The 25,550-nt window shown below is 39.1% G+C and overlaps 1 protein-coding gene across 1 annotated transcript in view; it reads left to right on the top strand.

The window, feature by feature from the left end:
- The window catches only part of COL6A6 (collagen type VI alpha 6 chain), a 171,547-nt gene that overhangs the window by 85,776 nt on the left and 60,221 nt on the right, over nt 1–25,550 (top strand). Inside the window, exons 19-24 of the mRNA XM_043595423.1 lie at nt 2,253–2,318; nt 3,535–3,588; nt 13,221–13,256; nt 14,821–14,883; nt 16,493–16,555; nt 23,608–23,670. Coding sequence (XP_043451358.1) covers nt 2,253–2,318; nt 3,535–3,588; nt 13,221–13,256; nt 14,821–14,883; nt 16,493–16,555; nt 23,608–23,670 — 345 coding nt within the window. The remainder of the gene's footprint in view (nt 1–2,252; nt 2,319–3,534; nt 3,589–13,220; nt 13,257–14,820; nt 14,884–16,492; nt 16,556–23,607; nt 23,671–25,550) is intronic.

Below are 25,550 nucleotides of genomic sequence, written 5' to 3'. Positions count from 1 at the left end.
AAGTTGTACTTGAACAAATCATAGCTGAGAACTTCCCTGATCTGGGGAGGGAAACAGGCATTGAAATCCAAGAGGCACAGAGAACTCCCTTCAGACGTAACTTGAATCGATCTTCTGCACGACATATCATAGTGAAACTGGCAAAATACAGGGATAAAGAGAGAATTCGGAAAGCAGCTAGGGATAAACGGGCCTTAACATACAAAGGTAGACATATAAGGGTAATAGCAGACCTATCTATTGAAACTTGGCAGGCGAGAAAGAAATGGCAGGAAATCTTCAATGTGATGAACACGGAAAATACGCAGCCAAGAATCCTTTATCCAGAAAACCTGTCATCCAGAATAGGATAGATCAAGGTTTTCCCAAACAAACAAAAACTGAAGGAATTCATCACCACTAAACCAGCCCTATCAGAGATCCTAAGGGGGACTCTGTGAGTGAAATGTTGCAAGGACCACAAAGTACCAGAAACACCACTACAAGCATGAAACCTACAGATATCACACTCTAAACCCATATCTTTCTATAATAACACTGAATATAAATGGACTAAATGCTCCAACCAAAAGACACAGGGTATCAGAATGGATAAAAACACAAGACCCATCTATTTGCTGTCTACAAGAGACTCATTTTAGACCTGAGGACACCTTCAGATTGAAAGTGAGGAGATGGAGAACTCTCTATCATGCTTCTGGAAGTCAAAAGAAAGCTGGAGTAGCCATACTTATATCAGACAAACTAGACTTTAAAGTAAAGGCCGTAACAAGAGATGAAGAAGGGCATTATATAATAATTACAGGGTCTATCCATCAGGAAGAGCTAACAGTTATAAATGTCTATGCACTGAATTCGGAAGGCCCCAAATACGTAAAACAGTCACAAACATAAGCAACCTTATTGATAAGAATGTGGTAATTGCAGGAGACTTTAATACTGCATTTACAACAATGGATAGATCATCTAGCCAGACTGACCAAACAATGGGTCCACATGCAAACTAGGATGCTCTATTCTATGGAATGTGCTAGTGTATGACTTTTAAAATGTCATCTCTTCAATTAAATAGTTTGGAGTTGGATCACAATAAGTTGTGTTACATCCGATGGAATAAAATTTTGGATTTTACATTACCGTTCTTTTCCTATTTTCACCAAAATACAATTCTCTAATATTGTAATTAAGTTACACTCCTCTTGGAGAATTTAACAGACAAATATTTAGACTTAAAAATAAAACAGCAAATGTAGAATACAATCTTTGGCTTTGGTATGTGGGGAAGAGAAGTAATTTTTCACATAAATTCTGGTAATCTTAGTTATAAAGTAAATTCTAAACTCATCTTCTTTGCTCTCTTAGCCTATAAACTCTGTGAGTGTATAGACTATTTGTTTAAAAATCTTTCTAAGCATCTGGAACAATGACACCTCCCTGTTGGTGATCTCAAATTACTTATTGATTGATGAAGGTAATCTGGGCTGCTATCAGCCAAACAGCCCAACAGCTGGCACTCAGCAGGACTGGATAATTCTTGTCCCCTCTCAGTTTACTGACTGAATTGACTCGCTCAATTGATTATCCTAGCACCATGGCGATACTGCTCTATTGGTGGTCCTAACTACCCACGAAAAACTTTCAGTTTGGCCTGCTAAGGATACTAGCCCACAACATCTGCCTGTTTTCAATGAGTTCCTGCTGGACTGTGTGTGTGTAAATACTGGGCAAAATGCGAGATTCCAGAAACTCCTGAAAATTGGAAAAGTAGGAATGACCATATGGGGCTAGAAGGCTTACCAGGCATCCAAGAGGACAAAGAGGGAATGGGTGGCAGGTACAGTCCTCAGCGTTGCCCGGTCTACTTATTTTCTTGTGGTAGAACCCATTACAAACGTCTGCCTTCTCCCAAAAGTAGGGAGAGTAAAAATCTACCGACCCTCAAGTATAGACTTAACATAAACCCCAGGAAAGAAGAACAAAAGTTAAGAGACAAGAAATGTATGGTGAGCGCTTGCTTCCCCACATACACATTCACCTTAGGTCCCCACTCTCTACTGACAATGCAGAGCACAGGAGGAAAAGAAATCACGTGTAAGCCATTTGTAATGTTTTCCTGTTGATGTTTTCAAATGGATTGGACTTCTCTTGTCAATTTTTGGTGGGGGCGGGCAGTGGGCAGTGAGTAAATATGTTATAGACAGTTACCTTTTTAAGGAGAAATATTCAAAATTGTTCTGTTTTCTGGTTTTTAGGGAGTTCCTGGATTTGACAGCACAATAGAAGGACCCAAGGGCTTGAAAGGAGAACGTGGAAGACAAGTAATTATGTGGGCATTTGAGAGTAACCTTGTTAGGATGTGACCTACTTGATACAGAAAGAATATTTTTAGGAGCAGAAATATGTTTTCCTCCTCCTTAACTGCTACTCGAGGACTCCAGAAACGCACTCTTGTTCTTCTGAATTTGGGGTGATGGGCTTCACCAAGCCCTACCCTTGAGGTCTTCATTTATGAATGCAAATGTCTAAGCTCTAACATAAAATGTAGGTCTAGCTGATAGAAAAACTAATCAATGAGTTGTTAGCCTTCCCAGGGTCCAGAAGTCACATACCCTAAGAAGACATTCTATTATTCATAGTTCCTGATAAAAAGGAAAAGATCTAGTAGATCCATACAGCCCATACTCTCAAGATAAGTCTCTTGGGATTAATTTCATGAAACCTCAGAGATCATAATTGGATCATCTTGCCTTGTTTCTCAGACTTTTAAAAATAATTATCTGGAAAATGTGTTTCTCTGGATCTTCTTGATGAGAAAGTTCCCTTGGTGACTTCACTTGGGAGGAGATGTCTGATAGGGTGGAAAGAACTTTACTTTGGGGAGGGGCCCAGGTCCTGTTTCAATACTCTGTGCCTTACCAGCTCTGTGGCCTTGGGCCACTTTGTGTAAACCTCAATTTTCTCATCTACAAACTAGGATCAACAGCCTACTGATGATGTAACCTGCCACATCATAAACCAGCGTATGCTATTTGCCGTTTTTACTAAGTGATAAAGGTTAAGTCTCACACATCTCCTTATAAACTCATAATTTCTCCTTCATTTTCTCTTTTGGGAAGACTTAGGAGTATTGTGAGGTTTTTTTCACCTAAGGATGTTAATCTACAAAGGTTGACAAAACAGAACACGAAGTCCAAAGGTAGAAATCCAAACCAGCTTGACACATGGCATGCTTCAGTTAGCCACTCTGTGGCAACACAGTGAGGATCGTTTGATTTAAATACTCGATAACTTGTACCCCAAACAAGTTATACAGTGGTGATGAACAGACGAAGCCATGCATTAGCATTCTGTCCTGTAGTTCCTCATTGCCCACATAGACATATGGTTTATAACCAGTGGGAGCACTCCAAAGGGAGAATAACTCTTTAGTTGGTGTGTACCCATCCACCCTCCCTGGAGCACAAGCTGATGTTGAAGAGGAAGTGTGTCAGGGCTGTGTAATTATTGTAACCCATCTGTCTATTCATTTGACAGGGTAGAAGAGGCTGGCCAGGCCCCCCTGGAACACCAGGCTCCAGAAGAAAGACAGTAAGAGCCGTTCTATACAAGGAGACCCACTGCTCCGGTAGCCTATACTGTTATAAAAATGGCTGATTGTGGGTAGTGGGGCGCACGACCATGAGGAAACTTGGGAAACCTCTGAGAACAGAGCTGGCAAAGCGCTTGTGGAAAGCCCCCGAAGCTGAGGCAGGAAGGTGCTGGCTGCGGGGAAAATTACCAATCAGGAGAAAAGGCTGAGGCAAAGTGAGCGAGAAAGCAGCCCGCTAGGGGAAGGGTGGTGAAAGTTTGGCCTACTCACTCTGCTAGCTGAGGGTGCCAGTGATGTCATTTTAAGTCCAAAACTCTATTCCTCTGCTGAATTTTATGGCTCGTTAGGAAAGTGAGTCCTGGCATAAGTCCTCTGTCTTTACTTCCATACTCTGTGCCTTGTAAAGATGTGTGTTCCAAGACACAAAAATATTTCTTTGGTGGAGTAAAATAGCTCTATGAACTTCTCAGAAAAATACAATGCATAATAAATACAGTATGCTAAACTGGTTTTTATTTGTGCTCAATTTTAAAACCTGTGTGTGTATGTATATGCATATTTATGTGTATATATGTGTGTGTGTATATGTATATACACACACACACACACATATATATGTAGTATTAATTGAGATATAGCCAATATATAACCTATTAGCTTCAGGTGTATAACATGATTTGATATGTATATGTGGTTGTGAAATAATCACTACCTTAAGTCTGGTTAACATTTATCACCATATGGTGTTACCAGTTTTTCCTTGTGCTGAAAACTTTTAAGATCTACTCTCTTGGCGGCTTTCAAATATACAATGCAGTATTATTAACTGCAGTCCCCCATGTTGTACATTATATCCCTATGGCTTATTTATAAACGGAAGTTTATACCTTTTGACCGCTTTACCCATTTCATCCACCCACCACCCCTTAATTCTGGCAACTGCCAATCTGTTCGCTGTGTCTAAGAGTTAAGTTTTTGGAGGTTTTTGGGTTTTTTTCTGTTTTTGCTTTTTTAAGACTCCACATATTACCAGGACCATATGGTATTTGTCTTTCTCTAACTTATTTCATCTAGTATAATGCCTTCAGGGTCCATCCATATTGTCACAAATGGCAACTCTCCTTTTTTTTTTTTTTTTTTGGTTGAATAAAAGATTCCATTTTGTATATATACCACATTTTCTGTATCCATCAATGGACCACTTAGGTTGCCTCCATGTCTTGGCTATTGTAAGTAATGCGGTGAACTCAGGGATGCAGATATCTTTTTTGGTTAGTGTTTTCATTTCCTTTGGATATATACCCAGAAGTGGAATTCCTGGATCATAAGGTAGCTCTAAGTTTAATTTTTTGAGGAACTTCCATACTATCTAAATACTAAGAATGAAATTGCTGATTTAACATTTTGGGGTCTTTTTTACTTATTTTGTTTGGTTGTATTTTTTTCAGTGAGTACTTTTTAAAAAAAGATTCTGTGCCTGACTTCTTGAAAGAACACAGAAATTATAAATGAAAATTTTTATCCAATAAGAAGAGATAACTTCAATAAAATACACTTAAATGCCTGGACTGGGTTCTAAATTAGACTTGTCTTTTTTCTTTTCCAGCATTTCCTTTCCATTCTTAGTTATCTAGCTCTCTCCAATTCCTTCCACCTTCGTTCTCAATTATTTGTGCTATTTATCGAACACAAATAAAAACTGGTTTGATATATTGCATTTATTATGCATTGCATTTTTTGAGCAGAAGTTCATAGAACTAGCTATTATACTTCATCAAGAAAATATTTTTGTAGCTTGAAACACACTCCTCTTCTTCGCCAGGCAGAGAAAATGGAAGTGAAAATAGAAGTTATATTTAAAATGTGCAGAATTTGGTTGCTGGGAAAGTACTTTACTGCTGTGTTAATGCACCTACAGATAAAGAAATACATTTGCTATTCATTTCCCTTTCTAAAAGGGTGTAGCCAGCTTACATACCCTGGAAAAATATTTTGAACTTAAAGAATATCATCCAAGATTTCCTGGCATGGGAAATGAACTTTTATTGTTTTATAGACACTATAGTCTCACTAGAGGCTAACATAGAATCACCATATATTATTTAAACTGCATAGCTCCTGAGAAATATGGCCCCGTCTTGGGTTATAGATTCAGCAATGTCATCAAGGAGTAAAATTAGGGCTTCCAACTAAAGATAGCAAAGTCAAGGTGGTTTTTTTTTTTTACTATTCCGTTTTGTGCAACTTACCAAAAAGAGCACAACTTAAAAAGAGATTAACAAAGAATGACCACAACTTCAAGCCACACGTGATGGCAAATATTGGCCAATTCTTTTTAAATCTAGATCCTAATGAGGGGAGGCTTTGGAAAGCTGATAAGCTGAAGCAGGGATCAGGTTTTTCTGAAAGTAGCTTCCAGGTTTTGAGAAGATTAGGGAATATACATAGAAGCAGTATAGCAGAGGAGGCAGAAATCATGGGAAACTGAAGCATATTTCATTTTTATTCTTTTAATGTGAAATTTATTGTAAAATTGGTTTCCATACAACACCCAGTGCTCATCCCAACGGGTGCCCTCCTCAGTACCCATCACCCAGTTTCCCCTCCCTCCCGCCCCCCATCAGCCCTCAGTTTGTTCTCAGCTTTTAATAGTAACATAAGCATATTTCATTTTTAATATCTATAACCAGTAGTCTGGGCCATGGAGGCTCTAAAGACTGAAGAAATGGTGACTATAACAATACAGAGAGGTATGATTTGAGGGGTTTTATGTGAGCTCCATGAATCTCTTAAATGCCCACATTTGAAGGAAAAGGGTAGCCATGAGGTAGAAGAAATACTTCATGATGAGAAAGGGTTTGATTCAACATACCTATATCAAAGCTACTGACCCAGGTTCAGCTACACCACATACAGGTATTCAGTAAATAGGTGGCCCTTATCAAAAGTGATTAATAATCAAAAATATTAATCTTCATTATGAAATGATTACAAATTAAGACCTACGCATAGTAAGAAGAGGAAAATTACATGAGCAAAGGACAAACAAACCCTCATTAGAAGAGGAACTATTCAAGGGAAAGGTAGAACACCTCTGGCAAATAGTTCTCTAAAGTCTGAAAAAAACTAAGGCAATATGATTACTCTAAAAAAGCCTAAAGAACTGACAGGATGATGGAAAGTGAAGAAAGTAAGCTGCTAGTGTTTGGGGAGCAATGAAAGTCTAAGATAGGTTATAAGCAACAAACAAATTAGAATAAATAAGATTGAATACAATTGGGCATATGGTAATCAGGAAGCCACAGAAGCTGTGATAGAGGTAGACAGTGGAGAGCCAGCAGTGAGGAGTAATATAATTTGTATTACTAAGTTAAACAGATGAATGTAAAAAATATTCAGAAGTATAATAAAAAGAATTTTTTTGTAAAACGGCTCGAATATGGAGGTGTTTGAAAGGCATACTCTGACTCAGAAAAAAAAAAATGGATACAAAAACAGGAACACTGAGCTACATCTTAGTGAAATTGCCAAACTGCTTATGTAAAGAAAGAATCAGGAGAATTTCCAAGCAGGAAAAATAGAAAACTCAGTCTGTCTTCAGCCTTCTTCACAACATTTGGGGCCAAAAGGGAGAGCAGTAGAATAGCTACAGAGTTCTTTTTTTTTTTTTTCCCCAACACTTATTCATTTTTGAGAGACAGAGTGTGAGTGGATGAGGGGAAGAGAGAGAGAGACAGACAGACAGACACAGAATCTGAAGCAGGCTCCAGGCTCTGAGCTGTCAGCACAGAGCCCAACGCAGGGTTCGAACTCAGACTGTGAGATCATGGCCTGAGCTGAAGTTGGACGCTTAACCAACTGAGCCACCCAGGTGTCCCATAGAATAGCTACAGAGTTCTGAAGGAAATCCAGGGGTCCAAGATTTTTATGCCCACCCAAGTTGGCCTGTGAACATACAAGTAATTAACATGGTAAAGCCTTTAAAACTACAAGTAGCATAGCCCCCATTTATTTTGTTTTTCTATTAAATTCAAGTAAAATTAAATGTAAGATTTTAATTTTAGAATAGCATAAATACCATGATCCCTCTTTAATCAAAAGTACTACTATTTAGAACTCTGTAAATGCATAAAAAGATGTAAGGAGGGGCAACTGGCTCAATCAGTTAAGTGTCCAACTTCAGCTCAGGTCATGATCTCATGGTTCATGGTTTGAGCCCCATGTCAGGCTCTGTGTTGACAGCTCGGAGCCTGGAGCCAGCTTCGAATTCTGTGTCTCCCTCTCTTTCTGCCCCTCTCCTGCTCGCGATCTGACTCTGTCTCTCAAAAACGAATAAACATTAAAAAAAAAATTTTTTTAAGATGTAAGCAATCATGATTACCAAATGTTAATAATAGTCATATCTAGATGGAGGATTTGGGATGACTTAAATTTTTATTCTTTTTTTCTGCATTTGAATATTTACATATCTGTATGTATCATTTTTGTAACAGTAAAGTCATTATCATCCTTTCAGAAGGAAGAAAAATCTATACCACTGACTGACGAATTCTAAAATGTAGGTAGATAGCAGGCATTGAGGACTTCTTGGTGCAACAGGATTCTGCTGAACTGAGAAGTGATTGGAGGATGGTCAGGGGTAGAGTGTGGCATGCAGGGAAATAACAGCACTTGACCAAATCTGGCCTTGATTCATGTGACAAACATTTACTGAACACCTACAACGTACCAACAATTCCACTAACCACTAGAGCAACAAAATCAAATAAGACATAATCCTTGCTCTCAAGGAACCTAGAATCATGTTATGGATTCTATAGATGGTGTCTCAACCTACTGTTGACATTGGACCAGACGATTCTTTGTTGTGGGAAGCTATTTTGTGCATTGTAGGATGTTTAGTATTATCCCTGGCCACTAGGCTCCCGTAGGACCCCTAACTTGTGACAGTGAAGACCATCTCCAGACATTGCCAAATGTTCCCAGAGAAGGGGGTTTGCCAAGTCCCCATGTTGCGGTTTGAAACCACCGTTGTAGAGGGGGACAGACCTGCAGGGGTGATAAGCTGTAACTGGTGCTCTGCCAGCAGTCTGTAACGGATTGGATTGGGGTAGGGGTCCAGAGTAGGATCAGGGCCAGAAAGCCACAGTGCTGGGGGCAGGGAGGCAGGAATGGGAGACTGGCTCTTTCTGAGCGCAGATCTACTGAGAATTAGAACAGATTCTTGTGCCATGGATAATGAGAAGCAACTGTAGCTTCAGACTAAAACATGGCCTTCAGTCCTATTCCATCTAGAGGGCTGTTACGCTTTGCCCTTTTCATCTCTCTTGGCACTTCTGTAGAGGCAGCTTGAAGTGCCCCCAGGCAGTCATTCGTCATTGTGAATGAGTGTTTGCCATTAATGTTCAGTATTAATGTGATATTTCGCCATTAAAAATGTCCTGATTTTTTCCCCGGGGATTGTGTCTCAAATCAGTCCATATCTATCTGAGAAAGTAGGCTCGGCTAAACTACCAAAGCCAGGCTAGGTGAGACCAACAAGACTGAGTATCCTGTTCTGGGTCTTCTTACTCCCAGGATGTCTTTGGGGATATTTTCTTTCTTGCTGTGTTCATTCACGTTTCCTTTCACAGGTAAGTTCGGCTGTCTGGATGTGTTACCACGTAACTGCAAGCCCATGGGCCAACATTAAGACATTTGGGGATTTAATCTTCCCCATTTAAAACATTAAAAATTTTAAAGCAAAATTGTGGAATTATCTCCCCTATTTCCTTGTTTTCTTTTTTAAAAAATTTTTTTTAATATAAAATTTATTTTCAAATTGGTTTCCATATAACACCCAGTGCTCATCACCCACCCTCCCCGCCCTCCCACCCCCCATCAACCCTCAGTTTATTCTCAGTTTTCAAGAGTCTCTTATGGTTTGGTTCTCTCCCTCTCTAACTTTTTTTTTTTCCTTCCCCTCCCCCATGGTCTTCTGTTAAGTTTCTCAGGATCCACATAAGAGTGAAAACATATGGTGTCTTTCTCTGTATGGCTTATTTCACTTAGCATCACACTCTCCAGTTCCATCCACGTTGCTACAAAGGGCCATATTTCATTCTTTCTCATTGCCACGTAGTACTCCATTGTGTATATAAACCACAACTTCTTTATCCATTCATCAGTTGATGGACATTTAGGCTCTTTCCATAATTTGGCTATTGTTGAGAGTGCTGCTCTAAACATTGGGGTACAAGTGCCCCTATGCATCAGCACTCCTGTATCCCTTGGGTAAATTCCTGGCAGTGCTATTGCTGGGTCATAGGGTAGATCTATTTTTAATTTTTTGAGGAACCTCCACACTGTTTTCCAGAGCAGCTGCACCAGTTTGCATTCCCACCAACAGTGCAAGAGGGTTCCCGTTTCTCCACATCCTCTCCAGCATCTACAGTCTCCTGATTTGTTCATTTTAGCCACTCTGACTGGTGTGAGGTGGTATCTGAGTGTGGTTTTGATTTGTATTTCCCTGATGAGGAGCGACGTTGAGCATCTTTTCATGTGCCTGTTGGCCATCTGGATGTCTTCTTTAGAGAAGTGTCTATTCATGTTTTCTGCCCATTTCTTCACTAGATTATTTGTGTTTGTTTATTTTTGAGAGAGAGAGAGAGAGTATGAGTGGGAGAGGGGCAGAGAAAGAGGGAGGGAGGGAGGGATACACAGAATTGAAAGCAGGCTCCAGGCTCTGAGCTATCAGCACAGAGCCCGAAGTGGGGCTCAAACTGACGAACCGTGAGATCATGACCTGAGTTGAAGTCGGATGCTCACCCATCTGAGCCACCCAGGTGCCCCCCTCCTTTTTTTTTTTTTTTTTCAGTCTCTCACACCTACCCAAGGCATCTCAAACCCATGACTTCCATTTAAAGTTTAAATCCCAGGGGTGCCTGGGTGGCCCAGTCAGTTAGGCGTCTGACTTCACCTCAGGTCATAATCTCGCGGTTGGTCGGTTCGAGCCCCACGTAGGGCTCTGTGCTGACAGCTCAGAGCCTGGAGCCTGCTTTGGATTCCATGTCTCCCTCTCTCTCTGCCCCTCCCCTACTCGCATTCTATCTCTCTCTGTCTCTCAAAAATAAAATGTTAAAAAAATTTTTAAATAAAGTTTAAATCCCAAATAGCCACTAATGAAAGTGCTAGATGATTACTTCTAGAGATGTTTCCATGATGTGCATGAATGGTAGATGAAAATCTTTATCCTCTGTCAGGCTTCTAAACTCCTGCCTAGGACCAGAAGTCATTTTGCTTACTACTACTCACCCCAGTGCCTCTAAGGAGCAGGAGGTCAATGTTGAGATGACTAATTTTAATCAAGCTCTTTCAAAGTTGAACCTTAAAGACACAGACACCAAATGTTTATTGATGTTATTTCAAACACTGTGACCACGGACCAGAGAAAAATTTTTGGATGTAAAGTCCTGTTTCATATCCCTTAAATCATATAGGATGCTCTTTATTTTGACTGAATGTAGGTTCAAGTTGTGCCTGCCACACCCAGATCTATCCACTTATAGCCCAAATCTGGCCATGTACATTTCCTGCTTTAAGAGAGCCAGTAGTTTCTGCTAAATGGAGTATGAACCCTTCAGTTAAGTAACCCTACTACTCCCCTCTCTTCTGACACCTTTGTCCTAGAAATGCCACCATTAAATACACTTCCTATTTTCCTGCCTCTACTTCATTACTTAGAAAGTAATACTCTTTACTAGAAAGAGTTGTTTCATTTTCTTCTACCTGTGAAACTCCTATACATTCTGTGAAACTCAGATCAATATTAGGGTCTTTAATATTAGGGTCATGAATTTAAGCCTCACATTAGTATAGAGATTACTTACATAAACTTAAAATCTTCTTCAGGGCGCCTGGGTGACTCAGTTGGCTAAGCATCCAACTTTGGCTCAGGTCATGATCTCACAGTCTGAGTTAGAGCCCCGGGTTGAACTCTGTGCTGACAGCTCAGAGCCTGGAGCCTGCTTTGGATTCTGTGTCCCCCTTTCTCTCTGCCCCTCCCCTACTCGTGCACTGTCTCTCTTTCTCCAAAATAAACATTAAAAATTTTTTAATTACAAAAAAATCTTGTAGGAATATTTTTCTAATCTGACAAACTGGATATAATTGCTTTCTCCAAAACCCATATTTCCATCTTCCCCTTTCTTATGGCATTTGCCATACTATACATTGTAAATATTGTAATATTTATCTCTTCACCCCCCCCCCCAAATCCAAAGTATGAGCATCCTCTGAGGTCACAAACTGTGTGTGTGTGTGTGTAATCTTTATGGTTCCCATTCAATATGCTTTGTGGGTAGTAGATGATTGGTAGATATTTTTCTGAATGAGACTGAAGTGCATTAAACCAGATCAGATAAACTCTTGTACTAAAGGAGTGGAGAGAATTTCTTTTCCTCCTGATGGAGAGGATTTAGACTCTCCTCTCAACATGACTCATTAGAGTTTTAAAGAAATGGGTCTCCATTTCTCCAGATATACACAGTCTGTTTCCTAGATAACAATAGAAGTTAACTGAAATCTGATTGGAAGAATTTAAAGTCTGGCCTCACATTGAATTTTGATCTGAATCTCTCAAGTTTCCATCAAGAAAATGTTGTCTGATATTTACTGAATTTTGCAAATCTTGGTGTCAATTTTGCTATAACTTTGAAAGATCATAAGTTAGACAATAAAATGCCTCTGTGTGATTTACAGATCTATAATATGTTGATCTGAAATATACCCAGACCCTAATCTTATATATGAGAGTATTAGGAAAATTTCACTTGATTGTGTAGCACTATTATTTTAATTTAATTTCATTAGCATACTGAATTGAGAATTTTTGAATTCTTGGGATGATTCTTTAATTTTTAACAGGTAAGCATATTGTTTGGCTTTTTGGGTAAAGGGGTGTAAAATTAGTCTGGCTATCTTTAGATTCTGAAATTATAATAAAGTTCATGGAGTCAATTCTCCCAGCTTTTTCTCTGGCTTCCTGCCTTTTGGCTACTACACTCTTGATTTTTGGGTTGTTGGTACTTTGGAAAAGTGAAAAGAAATTAAATTTGAATCAATCAATTTTGGAGCTTGTGACCAGTTCTAGTAATAGTTTAGGGAAGGGCAAATTATTGACCGCAATCTGTTCTAAGTATGTACAGATTTCAGTTGTCTGTTATTTTTTATTACCTATTGCCCTAGGATAAGAATTCAAAGTTGGCAGGATGCCTGGGTGGCTCAGTCTGTTGAGTGTCTGACTCTTGATTTCGGCTCAGGTCATGATCCCAGGGTCATGGGATCGAGTCCTGTGTCGGGCTCCACAATGAGCATGGAGCCTGCTTAATACTATCTCTCTCTCTCTGCCCGTTTTCCCCACCGCTCCTGTGTGCATGCTCTCGCTCTCTCTCTCAAAAAAAAAAAAAAAAATTAAAAATGAAATTCAGAGTTGGCAACATTTTACTGTCATGGTGCAGTGGATAATTAAATGTTTTAAGCAATATGTGAGAACTTAAAAAAAATGCCTTAGTGTGTTCATTACTAATTTAAATTAAATATAGAAAGCATTTTTTTTCAGAATTAATGGTATCTACCTTTCCTCCTACTTTAGGCAGCTCATGGCCGAAGGGGACATACAGGCCCACAGGTACAGTGATTTTTTTTTTCTTAACTCCAAATGATAAGGATTCTGTGTCCAGTCAAGGAGTAATAAAGGCTCTGGGAAATCTCTTTCAAGACTAAAGTTCTTTCACTTTTTGATGATATTGGTTTTGGAATAAAATACTAGAAAACTTTTAGGCTACAATTTCAAAAACTCAAATCTTAAGATGAAAATTTGACCATTCTAATCAAAGATTGTAAAAATCAATGATAAGACACTAGTTGGCCCAAATACTGTTAAATTTAACTTTGTTCAGGTATCAAGTACAAACTAGTAACTCAGTTGAGTAATCTTTCCTTTAGATTTTTGTTCGGTTGACTCTGGAATCTTACAATTTATATAAACCCTTTTTAAAATGAGAGTACTGTGAAACTCTAATACAAATTGGACATTCTGAGTGTTTTGTTCAAAACTTGACCATACCAAATATCATATCCTATCTTGTTTGTACGTGTTAGTGATGTATTATACATGTCATCTATAAGATTTATGAAAAATAAATTATGACTTGGAATTTATAAAATTCAAGAAAAACACATTCTCAGGTTGAAAATACAATGAGGATAAAAAATAAATCCACTCTCGGTCACATCATGGTAAAACTCTGGAATGCTAAAGAAAACATCTTAAACACTACCGGAGAGAAAAGGCATTTTTATCCATGAGAAGGGTAACAAATTATATTGCAGCAGACTTGTGTTCAGCAATAAAATATTCAAGAAAGCAAAGTAATATTTTACAGGTGCAGAAGAAAAATAGCTGTTAATCTAGAATTCCATACCTAGCTAAACTATGAATAAATATATAGACGTTTTCAGATGAAGACTAAGAGAGTTTACCATCCACAGACATCACTCCATTCCACACACACATTTCAAGGTTAGACTTCAACAAAAAGGAGAGGAAAACCAGAATAATGGCATGAAAAGAATGAAATGAGGCTGGGGAAAGTGTTGACAAATTTCCTCTTTCTGAGATCTAGGAAAAAGCATTAATTAGCAGGGGACCTCTAATCACATCTCATTGTGTAACAATTGAGGCATAAATTTAGGCTATTTCAATAGTTGACTAAGTTAAGCCTTTTAATCCTTTTTTTTTTTTTTGGAACTCTTATCTTTGGCAGAGTTCAAGAGCAATGTGAAGATAATGCTTAACTTTGATTCATAGATATTTTATCTATTTGAATATAAATATAATGTTGTAAGATTTCCAGAGACTTATTAAGAAAATGTGAAGTAAATTGTGAGTTTTTTCAGGCCAAACGCCCAAGTTAGATATATTAGAAATGTTACAGAAAAAAAAGGAGTATGTAAGTGTGCATATGTATAAAGACTGAAAGCAAATGTACCAACATATAGCCTTGGTTATCTCTGCTTTATAAGATTATAGAAAAATTTTATTTCTTTATTTGTATTCTCCCTTATTTTTTGTATTTTTTCCAAAGATCCTGCACTGTATTGTGATTGAAAATATACAATGTTGTACATGAAGAAAGAAGACAAAATTCTCAGGAAACAGTGTTAACAGGTTGATTTCTCTCTCACCACAGGGGAAAACAGGCATCCCAGGCCCAGATGGACTTGAAGGCTCATGGGGACTTAAGGGCCCTCAGGTACATATCAGTACTAAACAGAATGTGACAACATGAAGAATCTGGAGATTTGATGGAATTCATCAAACTCTTTGCAGAATTACAGATGCTTAAAGTGTTTTCAAAGTAATAAAGTAAGGAAGCGACACAGTCTTGACTTGACCAGCATTTAGTCTCCTTTATTTTGTGCCTCAAGAGGTGAAAAGAGAATGAACATGCTGGATAGGGTCCCCGTGCAATAACTCCAAGCTAGCTGGGATGTTCTAGGGAGACCTTAAGCCAAAGAAAATGTTGAGCCTCAAACTGGGAATTTTGGTCAATGTAGCACAGTAAGAGCTCAGTGTTACATATTTGAACTCCTGTGTTGTAGAAAAGTTGGCTCTACTCTAGGAAAGAATTGTTCCAAATACAGCTGAAGTCTTCAGGGTGTTCTATAGCATGGCACTCAGCCTGTCTTTCTTGTTCACTTCCCCCAGAGAGCTGCCTCCAGCACTTTTTCCTTTCTGAGGAAGAGCCCATGGTTGGCTCTTACACTGATCACATGAGGGGAAAGGAAGCATGTGCCAAAATGTAGCCTGAAATAATTCTGAAAAGGGAAAGGAAGTCCTAGAAAATGCTGAGATGAAAGAAAAGAGGTCAGAGTATAAAAAGTTAGAACTTATTTTTCTCAAACTTGGCTTTGAAATCTTGAGAAATAATTTTGCTGTTTGGCAAATGCAGAACAAGCAATGGTTCTATAATTTTTCAAGGTTTTAATCCACATAGTTTTAAAAAATTAACAATTGTATGTTGGCACCATGGTGCATGAAAGTTGGGCAAAATATCCTTAGACATCAGATGAAAAATTTCGTCCACATTTTTACCAAGACTTGAGAGCGGTAAACAATCTGCCCCCTTGGACCTCTATCTCTTTTGAGCTTGATTGCTTTTTTCTGTTTTTCTTGCCAACTGAGGAAAGTTCACTTGTCTTATCTTGAAGTGAGAAATATTTGCCACTGGGGTTGTGGGGAAGCATTTCAGTAGATTGGCTGGCTTTATTTCATGCTAAACAAGTAATACAAGAACATCCCTTCTTCTACTCTTTCTTCATGACAAAATTTAAAAGGAGATGGAAAAGCCAAAAACAGCATGAAGGTTTATCTGCCTAATGTATGGAGGCCATGATTAACAGGCAATATAATATTTTACAAGTAGAAATATCCAAATTTCACCTTACCGCATGCTGTATCTTATGACCAGTCTTCAGTGTGATTATTGAATTGAAAACTTATTTTAATGTTTCATTTTCAGATTACATAATTAAGGATCATTTTCTTTATCACATAATAAATATATGCATTTGGAGTCTAAAGATGCTTAGGATAATCAGAAAGCAATACTGAAATATTCAACTGTTGAGTATTTATTCAGTTGACTGTAAATGCCTAACTGCCGAAATTGCAGATTGGACCCTTGTATACATGCACAGAAGGGACACTCACAGATCAAGACAGAGCCAAGGGCATGGGTAGAGTTCTCTTTCCAGTTTCTGTCCATGTGACTGACTTATCATGTCCATATTTAATATTCAAGTTATTATTCAAGTGTTCTCTTTTAGAAAGCAAATAATGCTTTAATTCTCTATATGTAGGGTCCCAGAGGAGAGACTGGTATGAAAGGAGAAAAAGGAGGTCTGGGAATTAAAGGTCCTCAGGTACGTAATGAGAGAAAGGGACTACACCTGGCTTTGATCTTGGCTTTAATGTGGATGTCCTTGCAGTGTCTTTTCTTCAGAAGGAGCTATTCATTGCCTGTGAACCAGCAAAGGTTTGACTTCCGCGTTCAGTGTGGTGGCCACATCGCATTGCGTTCCCTACCTTGCCGGATGGGCTGTCATTCTGTCAGACCCAGAGGTGGAGATGGCTTCTAGCCCTCTATGCCTCAGCAGCTCAGCGGTTACTTTGAGGTTAAGAATTCCTCCTCAGTAGAAATGGGGTCATGCCACTCCTCTGATCTCAATCGTTAGGGGCTTCCCGTTGCATCCAGGATACAACCTACTTCAGTGATCCTCAACCTAGACACACGTCCTAATCTCCTGGGAAGATTATAAAACACTCCACCATCTGGAACCCTCTTCACATCATTTAAATCAGAATCTCTGGAGGTAAGGACAGGGTACCAGTAACTTTGAATTCTCCCCAGGTGATTCTAACAGACACACCCTGTGATGGGACTGACTTTCCCACATCACTTCTCCAACTTCAAAGTGCCTAAGAATCACCTGGACAACTTTTTAAACTGCAGATACAGATTGGAAGGTCTGGGGTGGGGCCCGAGATTCTACACTTCCAATGAACTCCCAGGTGATACCGATGCTGCTGGTTCCCAGACCACACTTTGAGTAGAAAGGCCCTACCTGATCTGGCCATTGCCTAACTGCTATTATAGTATATATGTGTTTAGCTTGTTGTCTCCTCTTGTAGACTTTAATCTCTCTGAGGGCCAGAATTTTGTCTTGCGTATATCCCAGAGCCTAAAACAACAGGGCTGCCACACAGTGGAGCTCAACATGTATTTATATAATGAATCAATTAGTAAATGAATGAATGAGACACAGTTGGGACTTGCACTTGGATAATGGGATAAAGGGAATCCGTTACTTTGTGTCCATTAGGCAATGGTCCAACATGTAAGTGGGTGTGTTCATCATCAAAATAGTTAAGCTATTTGCATAAACCTATATCTCATGACACAGTATTTTAAAGCATATGAATAACTACTCGTGAGGATATTTGTTCCCAATTTTGATGAATGTGCTCCTTCAAACAGCATGAAAACTTTAAAATTTCATTGTAGGACTAAATTGATGAAAAGTAACTATTTTGCATTCACATCCTTGAATCGTTAAAAACGCTGCCACCACCAATTGGGATTTAAAAAAAAAAAAAAGCAAATGCCAAGGGAAACGTATATCAGGTGATTATCTCATCTGTTTATATAAAATATTAAAATGTAGATGGGTTAAATCCAAAGAGCTTGGTAATTCCCTTCTCTACAATCCAAAATTGTATCCAAGTGGCTGTTACTCAAATAAGCTATTCCATTTGCCCTATAGTGTACTTCTCTGAGTGAGTCCCCTTTAATCTTGCTTTGGCAAGATTGATCATAGTTATAAATCATTCAACCTCTTGGCATTGCCAGCATTAGTCAAAAGGCACCACTTCTCTCTACCCCTTCCATTTATCTGGCTAGAAATCATGGCTTGCTTTCTTTGCTTGCTTTTCTTGAAATACCCTTGTCAACACAGTGAAAGTGCTATTTCAAAGATGTGTAGAATTTTCTATATTCAGGACATGATGGATGAGACTTCACAATTGTTGTTTCCAAAGGAAAACCACGGGAGGCAAAACCAATCATATATACAAGAGAGTGTTATTCTTTATGGGCTCTATAAATCCACTGACACAGGCTTCATACAGCACACACGAACGAGCCATTTAGGTGGAATAACGGGAGTGTTTTTTAATTGCAGGCCTTAAGGCTTTTCTTAGGACATACATTTGGAAAAAAGGATGTGAGTTGTGTTGACAGTGTTCTGAAGACTTATTAATTTATGCAGTGTTGGGGAATTCTGCATAAATCAAAAGGTGCTAATCCAACCAAGTATATGGCTATGATATGAAAGAAGTACAGTCTCTGGCATAAGAAAAAAGACGTAACCTTCCTTTTCGTCTGGTTTACCCTGGGGTACCACACTAACATAACCAATGCCTAGAAGAGGAAAGGAAAATCAGACACCCATCCTAATTCTAGTTAGTGTTGGAATTATTCTCAGTTTGTTTGTTTGTTTTTAGTGAAATAATAACTAATGCCAGGCAATACCCAGAAAAATTGGAATTATTCCATGTCAATTTGGGATATAAAGTAGAATTTCTGTTGTCATCTTTACCAAGCGTAGCATAGTGGTCAGGGGCACAGTGTCTGGAGCCAGGGTGCCTAAGTTTGATGGCCAGATTTGTACTTTCCTATCTATCTTTGTGGCTTTGGGTAATTTGTTTAACCTCTCTATGCCTCAATTCTCTCTGCTGCAGAATAAGGATAGTAATAGTATCTACTGCATCAGGTGGAAATTAAATGGTTTAATATACGTAGGTTCTCAGAACAGTGCCTGCAGTGTCGTAAGCACTATGTAAATGTTTAATACTACTGCATTGCATCAGTATTATCTAATTTAGCAGGGACATTTTATGCTCAAAGTATGCGAGGAGTCTCCAGTGTAAGAAAGGCCGTGGTAATACTAACACTAATAATCTGTACTGCAGTGATTGCATTTCATCATTCCGCATAATCTAGGTTCAATGATCCATCAACTACTCCTTTTACTCAAATATTTACTGAGGGCTTCCTGTGTGCGCGTTCTGTAGTAAGATAAAAGTGCACGCTCCCAATCTCATAAAGGAGACCGATACAAACGAATAGTTGAGATGTGATGTACTAAATGCTAATGTAGAATTACACCTCAGGTAGAATGGCGGGAGAAAGGATGGCTTTAGAGCAGAAGAGTGGTTTCGCTTTTGCAGGATAAGGAGGTGTTTTCCAGTGACCAAGGGAGAGGGAGGCATCTGGGAAAAGGAGCCAGAAAATCTAAAAAGAGATCTCAAAGTGAGTTTGGGGAACGATAAATGATCCAGTATGGATGGAGTGTAGGAGGCATGAAGGATTAGAAGTTGAGTTAGAGGCTATGTCCTAGATTAGCACTGTCAAGATCAACACCTCGGGTGTCTCGGGGTTTGTTCTTGCATTAGCCCACCAGCAAGGGCTGGCCTCTTGTTTTTTGATTTTCTCAGAATTAGCTCATATCTGACTCTTAAAGAAGATGAGCATTTAGTCGCCTTGAGTAGTTTTTGCTCAGCCTGATATTTACCGGTTGTCCTTGTAGGCAAGGTTTTGCCCCCAAGAAAATAATAAGTGACAGGATTCCTTTTAAGCATGAGAAGAGCCTGCATCTCTTGTCCCTGCCCAGCCACATCCCATCCAAAGTCGAGGTGTCCTTGGCACTGTAGCAGCCATTAATCCCCAAATCCTAGTGCTATCCTTTCTGGTCAGATACTATCTAAGGACAATTTTTAAAACATTTAAACTCTAAACATCTCCTTTATATCATCACTTAACACCTGTATTAAGCAGTTGCGATTGCAGAAGACTCTGTCACAGAGTCTGAACACAAGCAAAAGACCCCCAGCCCAAGTCCCCATATTGCAGGGTAGATCTGGCCCCAGCCTCCTGCATCAAGTTTGGAGATCCACATTTTTAAAACTCCAATCTCAGCTGATGCATGAATAGTAGAGTTGGGGAATCCTGTCCCCAAACAGGCTTCAAAACAGCAGGCAGAGTAGCTAGGAGTTCAGAGTCAAAATCAAGTTCAGTTCCCATCTCACCCTCTTATTAACAGTGATCTGGGGTTAAATATATTGAGAATTTATTTTTTATTGGTAAACAGTGGTATCAATAATATGTATCTCACTGTGTTGTTGTAAGATTGAGAAAGTCTGGATAGTGTAAACATATACCTCTTAGCACAGTGCTTTGCACAAAATACTCAATAAAAGGCTGCCATTGCCACAAAGCCGATGGAGATTTGATCTCTAGCTGGTGTCCTTTTCCTTTAAATGCCCTAAGCTGCTTTTTATATTCCATAGCTGCTCTTGGCCTCAAATCAAGGTAACTTTTTGGCTCTTTGATATCCTGGGGTTGCAGGGAATTTTTCACCTTTCCTTTAAAAACATGGTGCCCTATACAACCAGCAGTATTTGAATAGGTAACCTATCTGGATAACCATTCAATGAAGCTTGAGGCCTATTCAAGCAATCACAAATGCCAGTCTGGCATTTTGTGTGGTCCTGCATAGGAAACAGGATCAGGTTCTCTGATGTTCTCATGACCAGGCTCTGTCTGCATCTATCCATCCATCCATCCCTCTGTCCCTCCATTTGCCCATCCATCCCATTTTGGAGGGCTTTCAAACAAGATAATCTCTCACTGTGCTCGTGTGTGCTCAAAGTGACTACACATGAAGTAATCTCCCTGAACTTATTTCATCTCATAGAGCTCATTATGTCTGAAGGAAGCACAGAAAGTGAACTCCTAGGCCAGACTTCCAATTTATGCCTTTGGTCAAGGATAGTTGAAATCTTTTTATTTCATCGTCCTGTGAAGTACACAAACATTTCATACGGAAAATCAAGTTAAACACATTATTTCATCCCTCTTGGGGGATTTTCCTGGAGAGGTGAATGGATAGATGAATGAATGGGTGGATTGAGAGGTTCTAAGTACTCTACTAAGTACCTAGGTACTGTACTAAGTACCTAGAGACAAAATTCCAGAGATATGAAGTCAATAGGGTATATTCCTTCAAGGAATGTACAGGCTAGTATCTAGTGGATGAGAGAAAGAAATGAATGAAGAACTACATACAGAGTAAAGGAATCTGTGAGACCCAGTATAGCCAGGGGGTTCAGGTATTCTTGAAACAGTGATGCTAAAAATAAGATTTTCAGAACAGGGAGATTGTACCTCTCTCCAGATGGAAAAATGGACCAGCTAAGGGAAGAACTTGCACAAGTGTGGAGATATAAAACAAGAAGTATTTGGTGACTTCAGATGGTTTAAGCATAAACATACAGTGATTGAAGTAGTCACAGATGACAATGGAGACATGCAGTCCCAACATTTTGAGGGATTTTGTGTATTAATAAATAAAGACCATAAACTTTATTCTGAGAGCTATTCAGAATTTCAGAAAAGGTGGCAGCATTAGCCTGACATTTTAAATCCAAAGGAAAAGTCATGAAGAATGGATTAGAGAGAGCCCAGGCTGCAATCAGGGAATCCAGGAATTTAGACAGAATGCAGGAAGGCCTGAAGATAGATGATAGCAATAGGAACAGAAGAGAGATGTATACAGAAAGGTATAGAATCTGTAGGACTTGTACTTGATAGGTTTTGCGAGATAAGCTAAGGGAGGGGTCTATGATGATTCCTAGTTTCCACCTTGGGCTTCCTTAATAAAGAGAATGAACCCAAGTATGACTTGCAGTAAATCTAATTATCTTTGGTAATCAGTTCCAATAGACATTTTAACTTATGGGTCTGGCGTTTAGTTGAGTGGTCTGAACTGGAGATCCAAATATTTAGGGGTTATTTTGTAAAGTGATATGTGAATCTATGGGGGAATCACTCAGGAAGAGAGGATTAAATGAGAAAATAAGATCAGAGGAGCCTCAGGGCACATGGAGATTTAAGAGGCCAATGGAGTCTTTGAAGTTTGCTAAGAAGAGGCCAGAGAGGGACCAGGAAGGCCATGGTAACCAGTGTTACAGAACTTAATGGAAAAGTTTCAAAGAATACATGATCAAAATCAACTAAGGTAAGAACAGAAAACATCCCGTGGATGTCACGGGAGCTAGCTCCATGAAGTGGTAGGACTGAGAGTTAGAAGGGAAAGGATTGACAGCTATGGAAAGTGAAATTGAGATTCTTCTTTTAGGATAAATAAGGGAGAGGGAGGAGAAAAAAACGAAGATTGTGGAAAGATTGTTATCATCTTCCCTGGTAACCAATATACTATTTAACAGTCTTTCCTATTAGGAAATTTTTTATGTCCAACTTAGTACATCCTTAATTTTTTCAAGATAAAAAAGATTAATGTCATAATTTTTTTTTCTGAACAAAATTTGCTAAGTAGCATGCTTACTACACAGATATGGTTTGTTTATTTTTAAATTACAGTAACCATGGCAAAAAAGAAATTTGAAAATGATTTCCATTCATTGGTGTTGGAATTATTACAAGTACCTATGTAAACATTTTAACTAAAAGAGATTTGTGTTGCCATATGTTTGGATATCCCAAAGGAAAAATTTGATCCCAAGTGTTAGTAACATGGGAAGGCAGTTGGGCTGTGTCTGAATTGGGATTTTTAAATGGTTAGTTCTAAAGCTATTCCAATAAAACATGCTTTCTAGAATGCTAAAGAAACTTCTATTATATCAAACAGATTTTCCATATTGACGTGTGGTATATTTATCCACCTGTTTAACTTTTGTTACGTTCTTCAATAAGATCTTAAAGATTTCTTTATATGGGTCTTTATCTTTCTTGTTAAATTCTAAATATTTTAGTTTTTTTCTTCTAACGGTAAATGGGGATTTATGTACATTTGCCTTTCTAATTTATCAGTAGGGAAGGGAAAACTATTTCAGAACATTTATCCGGTACACCTGAACATATCTTGTTATTAATGCTAATTATTTGGTGGGAAGTTTCTTGAACTTTCTGTTTGTACAAGTTATATTAGTTGCAAATAAATATATGTTTACCTTTAAAAAAATGCTTTCTAGCAAAACAACCAGACAGAATACAGTTAAAGACAAATGTCATTTGGAATGCCTTCTTTAAATGTTAGACATTTTAGCAACATCTGCTGTAAAAGCAAAACAGTGAGAATGTAAAATCTCTTTGGAAAAGAAGACTCACAAGGAAGCATGATCAGTTAGGCCACATCTGGCATGAATTACTTTATTAATTTTCTTTTATTTACTAGTTTTTATTTGACAGCTGTGATACTTTTTTCCAGAGCAGAAATCAGTAAAGCCATAATTCTTTTCCCATCTGTGGTTCATTTTCCTCTTAGAAGAGACACAGAGGGTTTAAGGGGAAGTTGCTTTATGTTCTGCTATATTTGCAATCCTTGTTTTGTTTCAGGGGCCTCCAGGACCAGGAGGAGAAGCAGGGAGTCCAGGCCATTTGGGAAGCCAAGGAAATAAAGTAGGTCACATTCTTTAAGCCCACTAAAGTTAAGGTTTTCTCCTCAAAGTAAGTGTGTCTGGTTGTATTAGCCAGAGCCCTTTCAACACAAAGGAGAATATCTTATTGCCCCTACACCCTGGCTTAATTCTTAGAGAGCCAACAACATCTAAGGACGTGGGTGTGGACGACAATGAGGTCAAGGATTCCAGCTCAGCATAATTTCATGAGGGGCTACACCCAATCTTAGCCTGGGGGAACCTCAGGGAAGGCGGACTGTTCTGGGACAGGCCTTCCTTTGACCTTCTCTTTTTCCTTCCTCTCCTCTCTTCTTCCTTATTTGTTTCCTCCCATGCATGTAAACCTTTGCTGAACACCTTTAAAGACAAAGTCACTGTACTGGCATTCTGTTGGACTAGAAAGTCAGTTTCAGGAGAGTCGAGCTCTTTGACTATTTTGCTCACTGATGCATCCCTAGTACTTTGAACGGTTCCTGGCACATAATTGCTTAGAAAATATTTGCTTAATGAAAGAATTTCTGGGTTGTATAATAAAGATGACATGGAGTCAGTCCCCACAGAATTTAGAATATTTTCAAGACAATAATCTATGACATAAAGTAGTCCAGGATATGGGTCTGAGAATGGAGGTTAAAATATAGTGTTTGTAGAAGTATTTCTGGGCTGGGGAAAGAGGCATCATAGAGGATACAGACTTGGAGCAGACCCTAGAAGATAATAAAGACTTTGGTAAGCAGAGAGGAGGCATGGAGGGTTTCAGGGAGAAGAAATCACGTGAAGAAAAGCACAGGGTTGGGAAATCCTGGGAAGTGGGTATTTGGGGAAGAAGATGATCCTGTCTGGTAGGCACATAAAAGACAAAGTCTGTGGTCACTTGCTTTGTTAAGTAGCAAGTACAGTGCTATTTATAATTTTTTAATGGAGTGTATGAACACAGCCAGACTTGGGAGGATTTTGAATAGGACACTCAGTGTAGAAATATTTGGAACGCTGAGAGATAGGAAGCTAGGAGACTAGTGGGTACGTTCTCATAGTCTCTAAGACAAGCAACAATTGGATGATGTAACAGGGTGAGGACAGGAGGAACTCATCATGATTCTGGAAGACTCTTCTAGTAGGAAACTAAGGTATAAAGAAGAGGGCTACGTGATTTGTGGGCTTCCTGCATGCGTGTAGCACCATCCCAAAAGCAGGAAAGTCATGAGAAAGGGCAGTGTAGGAGTGAAGGGAACCACTTGGTTTGGGGAATAGAGGAAAGAGTTTATGGCTGGTCAGAGTTGTAGGTTTCAGAGGCATTTGGATTCTTAAAAAGACTCTTAGTGGTATCTATTTGTAAGAAGGGTAAGGGGAGACAGTCATTAGAAAGGAGGGGAAAGAGGGGCGCCTGGGTGGCGCAGTCGGTTAAGCATCCGACTTCAGCCAGGTCACGATCTCGCGGTCGGTGAGTTCGAGCCCCGCGTCAGGCTCTGGGCTGATGGCTCGGAGCCTGGAGCCTGTTTCCGATTCTGTGTCTCCCTCTCTCTCTGACCCTCCCCCGTTCATGCTCTGTCTCTCTCTGTCCCAAAAATAAAATAAAATAAAAAATGTTGAAAGAAAAGAAAGGAGGGGAAAGAAACAGAAATGCACACTGGGTGCTGAGAAGAAGAGTTGAAGAAGGAGAGGTCAATTGTATCAGCTAGTGCAGAATAGATAAGGGGAGTGAAGAAGCCATTGCTTCTGGTAGCTAAGATGCTCCAAAAAATAGTTTGAAATGTAGCGTTTGAGAGAAGGGGAAAGAAAGGGAGATAGCCTACAAAGAACTGAACAATGCATTGGAGAGGAAGAAATGGATTCAGGGCTATAAACTACTCTTTGAAGAAGCAAGACTTGGGGGCAGGGAGA

The sequence above is a fragment of the Prionailurus bengalensis genome, chromosome C2 (assembly GCF_016509475.1).
Source record: "Prionailurus bengalensis isolate Pbe53 chromosome C2, Fcat_Pben_1.1_paternal_pri, whole genome shotgun sequence".
Lineage (NCBI taxonomy): Eukaryota > Metazoa > Chordata > Mammalia > Carnivora > Felidae > Prionailurus > Prionailurus bengalensis.
The sequence above is the reverse complement of the archived record's forward strand: the minus strand, read 5'-3'. Positions and strand labels throughout refer to the sequence as shown.